The sequence below is a fragment of the Xyrauchen texanus genome, chromosome 32, assembly GCF_025860055.1.
Source record: "Xyrauchen texanus isolate HMW12.3.18 chromosome 32, RBS_HiC_50CHRs, whole genome shotgun sequence".
Taxonomy (NCBI): Eukaryota; Metazoa; Chordata; class Actinopteri; order Cypriniformes; family Catostomidae; genus Xyrauchen; species Xyrauchen texanus.
Window position 1 is genome coordinate 13,475,758 of NC_068307.1, and position 11,294 is coordinate 13,487,051.

The following is an 11,294-nucleotide window of genomic DNA, read 5'->3' on the forward strand; positions in this document are numbered from 1 at the left end:
GACAACAAAATCTCAATGTCCTCTGATCACACTGTCAAACAAACAAGTTATAGCCAGTGCTTTAGAAGCCTTATAGAAGCATTTTACCAATCAGAAATTAGCATAAATTATTCTGATTAAAAGTAATGGGGAGCATCATCCAATCACTGCCATCCATGTTAAAATAAAATGATACATGACACATTCCAAATTCACAGTGTGTACCGATGACCATTGTCACATGTCTGCCAATAATTTTGGGTGGTCCAAACATAATCTGCAGCCTGAAACCGAACTTCTGGTCAGATTTTAGGAGTGAATTAACTTAGCCGCATAGGAAATCTATAGGATGCTCCCATGCTCCCTATTTAGTGAATTAACAAAGCTCCAGTGTGCTGTCTGTCTGCACTGGTCTCAGAACAGCTCAAAATGCACCTTATTTTCATCCTAACTCCATATAAAGCCTCTGAAAGCAATTGTTTTCCTCAATGTGAAAATGCACAGTAAATACAGGATTTCTAATGAAAAACTAGCATTATTATATTGCATGCTGTTTTGCGATAAATCTTTCATTTCTTTAAAAATGGCATATTGGATGGAACTACAGGATCTAATCTTTTGACAAATGCTGCTGTGATCAGCACCCTGTTGTTTTGTCACATGACTCTGAGCGTCGAAAATTTAACCATTTACTTACAGCCCAGAGTCTCCTTAACAGATCATTTGGTTTAAATGAATTTAAATTATGCTTTGCTTATAGCGAAACCAAAACACAATGTCCATGCAGAAAGACGTGGGGTTACACAAGGTTAAACTGGGATAACGTAAGGTATTTTAGAATCTAATATATTGCACACTTTTAACTTCTATCCAAATTATTACTACACCTAAAACATCAATAGCGTTATTCTTCCTTCAGTAGACAGAAAGTCACAAACAACCATTACTAAGCACAACATTCAGGGAATTACCTCTCCGTGTACAATCTTGAGTTTGCCTTCAATAACAAATGGCTTTAACAGAGAATGTAGACAGATACATGTCTGACTTGAACACTTTTACAGTGCCATGCAGGAACATCAGCCCATATCTCACTTCCTAAATATTTTGGCACTTAAATTTCCATCTGGATAATGGAAATATAATTGCTCCTGATTACACTGAAACCCTTCTGTCTAAACACTAGAATAATATGGTGCTGTTCTCACCTCTCTGGGTTTTTAAGCATTTTTGGTATTGATATAAAGTGTTTGTCCTCGAATCAGGGTTCGCACAGATGCTTTGAAGGTAATTCCAAGGAATTTCGAGGACTTTTCAAGCACATTTGTATTTCTTTTCTAGGACTAAGCTCGAGATGTCATTAAAACTAATTCTTTATTTTATCATTTTAAATCAAAATCTTTTAATCGTTCAGTTAATACATTTTTTATAAAACACCATTTTTTACAAGTACAAAATATTTAAATGTGCATATTTAACTACATATTCTCTGTAACAATTCTTGGTTCATTCATGATGACATTAATGTGCAATTGTAGTGTGCTTCCTTAAAACATACTTCGCTTTTCAACAAAAGTGAATAACTGTGTCCGTAAACAGTAGTCCATATGACTCGTGCTGTGTTTCATGTTTTCTAAAGTCACACAACAGATTTATGTGAGGAACTGAGCGAAATTGCAAATGGGTTATTCTCAAAAAATGTTGACTTTCCAACTTACAAAATATTGAAATTTCCTGTTCAGTTCAGTTGTTGGCAATAGATACTGATGGTAATTACCACATATTGAGGATTCAATGGGGTACAACACCAAAAATTGTTTTTTGTGAAAATATTAGTTAAAATGTGAATTAATAACTTTTTAACATGCTGGGAAAAACCATTATATACATATTTAAGCAGCCTCTGAACTTTGACCTTACAAATTATTTTCCACATCTTTTTGTATGTTAAAACATAAAAAAAGAGTTTTTAACATTGATAACACCAATGCCATGATATCAAGGGACAAACACTCTTTTTAAATTATTTATATTATTAAACATTATATAATAATTTTGTTTAGCTTTTTTGCATACTTGTTCGGCCTTGCACTAATGCTTTTATTAAAAATAGGTACAAAATAAATACACAAATAACTTTTCATAGAAGTTGTGTACCATCTGAAAGGGACAAGGATATTTTCAGGCAATTGACAATTTCAAATATATTTTCTAAACAATTTGCAAAACAAGCCATTTCATTTCATTAAAGTTTAGGTTATAGAATAATAACTGTAATTTTTTTCCGCTATTTCAAAGCTTCTTCATGACTAAAAAAGTTAAGGGACAACACATTTTTATATTGACCCAAATATTTTCAGAAATAACCTATTTTTGTGAGACACAAATCTGTCTTCACACAAGGGGCAATAGACGGTTCACAAAACGGAATCCTCCATTGATCTGCATTAAAATCTCAGAACGTTTTACATCTCATATCGTTTTTCTATCTGGTTTAATTTTTAATTAAAACTGATAGTTGCAAGGATTCATACTTGTTAAATCCGCCACAGCAATATCTACATGAAAAGAAAAATGATATATATATATATATATTCATTTTCCAGTAACAATTCATTGTGATTGGCCCATTCTGAACAGCCAAAAGTAAAAAGGTGCCACATGACAGCGCCGTCTAAGCGCTGCCTGCTTCAGCAGTGGTCTAGTGGTCTGTCATAGTGTTTTTCTGAAACACATATATACATTTAATTTATTAAATGAATTAAGCAATGTATTTTACTATTGTCTACAATTCAAGAACTTTTTAAGCAACTCTTGGTAAAAATTGCTATTTTCAAGGGTTTTCCAGTACTTATAGTAAAAAGTCAAATTCAGGTACTTCAAGCACCTTGTACGAACCCTGTCGAATATCATCGGTGGGAGTGTTTCACAGTTAAATAAATTATAGCTATTCAAAATAAATCACTGCTGCTTTCCTTTACCCAGTTTAATTCTCGGATACTTGTTTTAATAGGCTTTGATTGCCAGATAATAGCGCCCTAGATAAAAATAAAGGGGCAGGGGAAAATAGTTTAAATGTTAGATCTCACTCCAGGCAATGGAAATCTATTTCCATTGGTCTTCTTAATGAAACTAAAGATGGTTTTAGAATTACAAAATCAATTTTCATTCAGGTTTTAATCACAGTATTTTAATTCCCATAAAACTGCTTCCATCCAAGTGATTATTACAATGATGGCCCAGTGTAATATTAATGTCGAAATTGCTATAGTATCTTAAGGTAAAGCAAAGAAGTATAATAATACTTTTTATTATTATTATTGTTGTTGTTTAAAACTGTACAAAAATGGTACTTGTAGTAAGCAAAAACCTTACAAATAAAAACAAAGACAAGAAAATAAATAAGAATTAAATAAGAGATGATCTCTTCACAAATATCAACATCAAAATTGACTTTAGAAGAATAAGAGCAGAGAAATTTCAATCTCTTTCAATACCCTTTGGGTTTTATTTTAAATTGCCAAAATAAACAAGGCTCCAGACTTTCCTGAATCCTGTAAACCCTGTTACAATATTTCACATTAGTTTTCATCTGGTTCATATAATATGTGTAGTATAATATTATACACAAAATGATATAACCATAAGATGTCAGACCTTGAACTATGATTGGCTAAACAGAGAAATCTGACAACAGGTCAGAGAATTATGATGCAATCATTACATCATAATCATTATGATTTCATAAACATAATCATTATTTAATATTCTTGCCATGGATGTTACCAGATATTCATCCTCAATGACTATTGTGGTCACGGCCCTGAATCAGCACATAACAGAACTGTATAACACAAGAGTATGTCTGAGTCTCTCAAAAGAGACATCTGCTAAACCATAAGCACTTCAGCAAGACAAGAGGAAAGGCAACTGAAATATGGATGTGCGTATGTCTGCATGTGTGTGGGTACATGCTTAAAAGCTACAACCCTCCATTACCAAACTCTTCCCGACCTAACACCAGAGAGGTGATTTCTCACACAACATGTCTAACTTTTCCATATTCCATCAGTGGAGTGGTGGATGATTTATTTTGGTTGTTTAGCCTGCCCCTTAAATTATTAAGGAAACACTTACTATGGGGCATGCTCTTCCTTGTACATCTTTGGCACCATGCTCTGCCCTGGAAGCATGATGTAAAAAATTCATCTGTGTCTTTCTGAAGCTCATCACACGTTTCTCTGCTCGTATTGGATTAATGAGTTCAAAGTGCTTTTTGAGATATGAGGCTTCTCTCTCTCTCATGCATATACACCTTAGACAGTAAAGATTTCAAGCTGCACTACGTAACTTTGTGCTCTCAAGTGAAATCTGTGGTTGAAACCTAAAACTGCAAGCAATTTGCAGAAGAATATATTCCATCATTTGTGTTCTTGCACTACTCTTCTGGTGTATGAATCTCCCAATTTGAGTTTATTTGGACATCGCCTGTGTGTGATCAAGTCTTGAGCTAGAGTCATAATGTGTTATTTTCATTTTGATATTATGTTATACGATTAAACATTTGAAATGGAAATATTACTTGCTTTGATGAAGATAAACAACACTCTTATTAACATATTTGAATAAATTTTACACTTAAATCTCTTTTCTTACACAACACTCAAAGCACTTTTAGAAAGAGAACAGGGGAGTCTCCTCAGCAACCACCAATATATCTGAATATGATTATTCAAGTGTTTTATCTATTATTAATGTTTGAATTGTATTACAATTTACAATTTAAGAAGCTAAACTCGTTATATGGCTGATACAAGTTCAATAGAAGACTTCATTATTTATATACTACTGTATATTGTCCAGCCTCAGTTACTACAACAGCATGTCTATGCAATACACACAACAACACTGTAAACCTAAAACATAAAATAAGGATTGAATAATGATAGGAGATAAAATATACTTTATTAAATTAAAAAATAATATGCTTAAATGTGCAATATAATAATTACAAGAAGTTGATTTCAGAAGTCATGCATATTAAACAAGTCACAGTAACTTCACCAGACAACATAGATGCGTTGGTTAACACACAACTAACGTTCGAGTCATAAAAGCATGAGAAGCAATATAAGCTTCAACAACCCTACCAGACAACATATCCAAGCATTATAGCAGGTAAACAACTTCAAAAAATGGATAAGAGATAAACATCCATCTAGACTACAACGATGCTGTCCTGAACTGTGTGAGTATTACTGAAATGAGCTGAACAACGTAGTTCGTTTCTCCAGCCAGAACATGGGACAGCCGGTACTTCTCTCCTGTGTGTGCAGACATTACGTAATGACACAAGGATGAACGTCAGCTCAAAATACAAATAATTTTTATAAGCTTACCGTAGTGAATTGGGGTAAGGTAAGGACACTGTTTTAAACACTGATTGTTTATGTACTCAATCAATAATGGCAATTTGTTAATTTATGACCCAAAAAAATGTTACATAGTGTAGCTTTAAAATAAGTTAACTATAATTCAGGCACTCATCAGCTATAAACTATATGCCAACAATGCTTTGATTCCGGATGTCAGTTTTTTCTCTTCTTTAAGAGGAATTGTTTTCTGGCATCATTTACTCACTTTCATGCCATTTTAATCCCGTATGACTTCACCAAAGGAGAAGTTTAGCAGAATGTCTGACGTGATATCTTCCATACAACAATGTGGATGAGGACCAGGGAATGTCTAGCTTCAAAAAGGTAAAAAAAGCACCATAAACGCACCATACAAAAGTAGTCCATATGATTTATACAAAATATAGGAACAAACCAAACATTTAATGTGTTATTCACTAAAAAATCTTGCTTGACAGCTGTTATCACGATTCACTTTCATTTTATGGAAAAAAGCAGTTTCAACAAATAACTCCTTTCCTGCCTCATGGAAGAAAGATAGTCATACAGGTTTGGAACGACAGGATGGTGAATAAATAATGACAGTATTTTCACTTTTGGGTTAACTAACCCTTTGATGTTGTGCCAAGCACTGGATACACATTCTACGATTTCACAAAAAAGTTATGTAAATGCAAATATTTAATGAACATGCAGTAATCCAGTGTGCACAACATTATATTGCTTTCACGTTCCTTTGCTTCAGTGTCTCTGTTGAAATTATGCCATATCGCAGCCTTTTGCATAGTTAGTGTTGAAGGGAGACCCACCTTGCTGTCTAATTTCCCTCAGACCCCTGCAGCGAAACAGTACTTAATTGCTGAACACTTCCATAGAGTGGGGCTAGACGTAAATTGTCATTTCCACCAGAGCTTCGGTGATCAAAGCTACTCATATTCACAGCATACCGATAGAAGAGTTTAGCCTCAAGCCTGCCTCACATGCACACACACACACACACACACACACACACACACACACACACACACACACAGCATATTTCTGTTTCTGTAGTCTAGATAAGGTTTCTAACTCATGATCCAAAACCATTTACAAGCCACTTGTGGAAAGCAAGAACAAAGCATCCTGGACTTGTAGCGGGGGGATTTCTATACCAATCTCTTTTCAAAAATACATGACTGCGGTGGGGCTCACAACCAGTGATCGACCAAAATGGGTTTTTTAATGGCCAAAGACGATGCCGATATCCAGAGAGCAAGGTGGTCGATGTATCACACAATATAATATAGTAAATAACATAAACATAAAATTGTTAAAAAAAAATGAATAAACTCTTATTTAGCACTATATTTTCTCAATTTCACACTAAACTTTAACTTTGTAAAAAAGAAAAAAAAGAAATATTGAATTTTAAATTGTAGATAGCAGCTTCTTCTGATTTCTGTTTATTCATTACATTTTAGCAATTTATTTGCACATGAAGAAATTGTTAATATATTAGGAAATAACATTACACATAGCCAAAAATACAGAATCAAACCAAATGCACATACAGTGCATAGTGAATGAGTAATTTACTCATAGCACACGTGAAGTTGCATTCACACGCTTGTGCAGATCCAGCGAGAGCAGCAATCTCCTAAATGGCCTGCCTGGATTGTCATGGAGTGACTGTCATGATTGTGAATCTGAGGAACATTTGATCTTGATCCTGAAGTTCTTGATTCTGGCTAATGGAATACACGATTCAGAGGAAGATATTAGATGACCACTCGACGAGAAGAAAATGCTGGATTTTCGTGAGGTTCATGAAATACACACTTTTTAAATGAGATATCTGCATATTCGCAGATGGTATATAATAGAAGTTTTATTGATATTTTCATTTTATCATTAGAAAAGTTATAGAGAACTGTTGAGGAGAGACTGTTACAATACGTGCTTAAGAGGAAGATTTATGAGTGCTCCACAGAATACTGGATATGCTGAAGTTGTGTGAGGTTGGTTTATTACATCTGTTTAAACGAGATATGCACATATTTGCAGATGGTAAATGATATTAGTTTTATTGATATTTGCCTTTGTATCATTAGACAAGACAATTAAAAGTTACAGGGAACTGTTGAGAGAGAGAGGGAGAATGAAACAGGCGAGTACTTTAACATTATGAGCTCAAACACATCTGCCGTGGCTCTGATATGCGGACCGTATAAATGACACTGTGTTGCACACAGTTATTGTAGTAGCACAATGCCATGTAACAACAAAACAAACCGTGACTGGTTGTTTAAATGTCTCAGTCACTTCACACCCAAGCTGGTGATTCTCAGCACCCTCAAGAAATACATTTGCCAAAGGGGAAAATATACTGGCCAATGCTGATAATTATTAAAATTCAGAATATTGACAGATTTATTGGACTCTGCAATATATATCGGTCAGCAACTACTCAATAATCCAAAACGAGCAAGATGTGGTTCAAAGACACATAACACAGACTTCTTACCTACAAAAAGTTTCTTAGGCATACCACATGCAGCATAACTCACAATGTAGATATTTTGAGAATCCCCCCCAAAAAAATTAAACATGAAGGCAAGACATGTGAAGCTCATATGTCTTCTGAAATATAACTTTATGAACTGATGTGTGAGTGTGATGTCCTCAATCCCACCAGAGCTTCCTCAGAGCAACTTCATACAACCATATCAACACAGCATTGGCATTGGCATTGACAACAGGACTTCGACAGTTAAACAGCAGAGCTAACCATCCAAATCAGGAGAAAAAATGAATAACAGATCACAAAGAACATGTGGATAAAACAAGGAACTGACCCAGTATCTGTATGGCGTTGTGGCCTGGGCGGGTCACATGATGCTGCTGGATGGTCTCGAACAAAGTGGCGTGGCACAGCAGTAAGCAGCTAACACTTATCCACAGACACAAGAACCAGGACATGGCAGGAACACTGGCTAGAGGGAAAGAAATCAAAGACAGAATATAAAAGCAACGATTATTCTATCTGACACATTGGCGCTTACCCACGTATGATTTCTCAACTCAGCATATAATTATTCTCATATAATTATTCTCAAATAACATAACAAGAATAACATCACATCTTTTATTTAAAGACATAATTATTTAAAAATGGCAATGCAGTTTTAAATCAACAGTGAAAGTATGACAAGATACATTACTGCTACAGAGATAATCAACCACTTCAGGCGCCGATTAAAAGGGTCAAACAGTGTCATTATTAATCCACTAAATTGAAACAAAACTTCCAGTTGCAGTTAAAGAAATCTACCTAAATACTGAATATACAAACTCTTGGAATGCTTGAAAGACTTTACATTTTCTTTAGACTTTACATCTTGGAATGCTTGAAAGACTTCTTCTGTGCCAGAGGCAAAAATAAATAAATAAATAATAATAAACAAATAATAATAATAAACTTTTAAATGACTCCTCTTCTAAAATATATGGCACAAAATGGCACAAATAACAATTCAACATCTCCATCACTTTAAATGGCAAACAGTGTTTAATTAATGAATGCACATTGGAGCTCTCTTGCACTCTTCAAGCTGACTGGAGCATCACAATGTACCCTCAAATGACATTGAAATTTACAATGAATATTCATCAAGCTCGAATTTAAGCATATAATTATTAACAGCACACTGTAATCCCCTTTCCTCCACTAAAGCTTTCTTAATCCGCAGTTTTGTGGAAATGTAAACTGTTCCCAGAGGACTGCTGTTCTTACTGACAGGCAAATTGCCTGAGAAACTTAAAACTCTCTTCTTGATTATTTTGAGATCTGGCACCTGCAATTAAAACGATTAACATGCAACAGAAGAAAATTAGTTCACAAATATGTTATCTTTATTATTATTATTATTAAAATGATTATCATTATTAGCTAATATTCCTAGAGTGTCTTGTGATTTTTAGACAGTTAATCTGAAAAACAAAATAATCACCTTCGACTTCAAGAGATTACCTAAACCGAACACTGATGCATTCTGATGCGTACTATTATTGATTTTCCAGGTAATATTTTAAGTCACACTTTGATGAGGTGAAATTTACAATGCCGGGAGGTTTTTGAAAGCAGCTTTGGGAGTCAGTGCGCACAGCTGTCGTCTAATTAATGCATTTATCTGATAAATCATCTGGCTGTATTGTTTTATTGGCGTTATTTTATTGTCCGCGCAATCATCACCGTCCCATCGCGCTGCACACGCGCTCACCCCAAACGCTCGCGCGGACGTACCTGCGCGCGATCACCGCAGGATATTTCGCGCTCCCTGCACGCCGATGGTTTACATGTGCCTCGACATGTTGCTGCAAATAAAAAAATTATAATAATTATGATGATGATGATAATAATAAATCCTGTGTGATTTCACACATTTCCGGGTGAGTAAATACGTGGAATAATTTGGATAGAGAAATACTTGTTTTATATTTGTACTTACGCTGTATCAGACGTTATAGTGAACAAAACAGAGCCCATATGTTTTATTGAGGGTAAAATGGATGTGTTATGTTCACCTGTTAAGTAACTGTAGCACCACTGAGCTGAGAAATTATTGACAGGAGAATCCTATAAGCTTATCTGATCTGCACCTTGTAAAAACTAATTACAAGTGTCAAAGAAAGGTTCAAGATTTTGGCAGCAAGGTTGCATGTTTTGACTTTGAATTGGTCAGTCAAGTTTGTCATCACCAAAACATGCATTCTAGCTGACAGACTTTCTAGTCGTTCTCGTCAAACTGACTTTCTGTGTTTATGATTGTGTCTCTTTTTGCGTCCGGCTGACATACAATGCTCACACCTAGTCTTACCTGTGAAATGTTGTCAGGAGAGTGTCAAAGGAGTGTGCTGTCAATATTCCTGAACAAAATCCTCAGCACATTGTTGTATATCCATCCATGCTCTCGGGAAAGATGTTCCCAGCAAAGTTGTTGTTTGGATCTGTAGGTCAGAGGGGGGATTAGGAGACTCTTGTTCGTTCTCCTGCCCTCGATCCCCTCTTGTTGTAAGTCCTCCAGCAATCCTGTGAACAGAGTCAAGCACCCAACACCAAATTCTCCCCTCACAGCTGTGAAACGCTGTCAGAAACAAGCAGAGATTTGAGAGACAAGAGGCTTGTCATGTCACCTTTAAATCCGCAGAGAACCAACGTGTTCTTCTCTGCCTCCTATCTCTTCTCTGTGACGGTGAAGCTTCTTTGGGGGATAACAAGCTAATTTGCCTCTTCACTTTTTGCCCACAGACAGAGGGTCCTGCACATACAACTGCACTTCTCCTTTGCAGCTCTCTCTCTCTCTCTCATGCGCTTGGTCTCTTCTTCACTCTCTCCTCTAAGATCATTTTTCCCATTGAGAAGCCACTCAGTATGAGTCTCTCCTCTTCCAGTGTACTGATTGGTGTGTACGCGCATGTGTGAGAGCAGGCGTGTTTGTGTGTGTATGACAATACTGCTTCGCGAGTGGGAGAGAGAAAGAGAGGCATCTCGTATCTTAAAGCAAGACTGCCCACTGTAGCTGAACAGTCCTATAAAATGTACAGTTGATATAACTTGCTCTGTGTAATAGAGAGTGTGCAACAGAAGACTGAAAAGAAGACAGGATAAGTTTCACAATATGCTGCCTCAATACTTTAAAATCTTGGAGAGTTTGAACAGAGAGAGACTGAATATGTTGAAAGTAGTCATGCTTTTAATAGAAGGGTGTCCGCAGCTGCGTTTGTAACCATCTCATTTTCCTGAGATTGCTGCTGTGTTTCTTTGCCTGTTTGTACAATCTAAATGGATCTTTGTGTTGAGCTCGGCTCTTGGTGGTTGTTGAGTGTTGCCAGAATAAAGTTGCAGCTGGCAAGCCTGGC

General features: G+C 35.8%; 1 protein-coding gene across 3 annotated transcripts in view; it reads right to left on the bottom strand.

Moving 5' to 3' along the window:
* Positions 1-10,753, bottom strand: part of LOC127625670 (chemokine-like protein TAFA-1) — a 263,352-nt gene extending 252,599 nt beyond the window's left edge. For all 3 annotated transcript variants that reach the window (XR_007968329.1, XR_007968330.1, XM_052100996.1), the window contains exons 1-2: positions 10,253-10,753; positions 8,231-8,368 (exon numbers count right to left, since the gene is read on the bottom strand). Coding sequence is in view for 1 of the 3 variants with exons in the window: in XM_052100996.1 (XP_051956956.1) it covers positions 8,231-8,354 (124 nt within the window). In the remaining 2 variants the exon portion in view is untranslated. The remainder of the gene's footprint in view (positions 1-8,230; positions 8,369-10,252) is intronic.
* Positions 10,754-11,294: the final 541 nt, after the last annotated feature.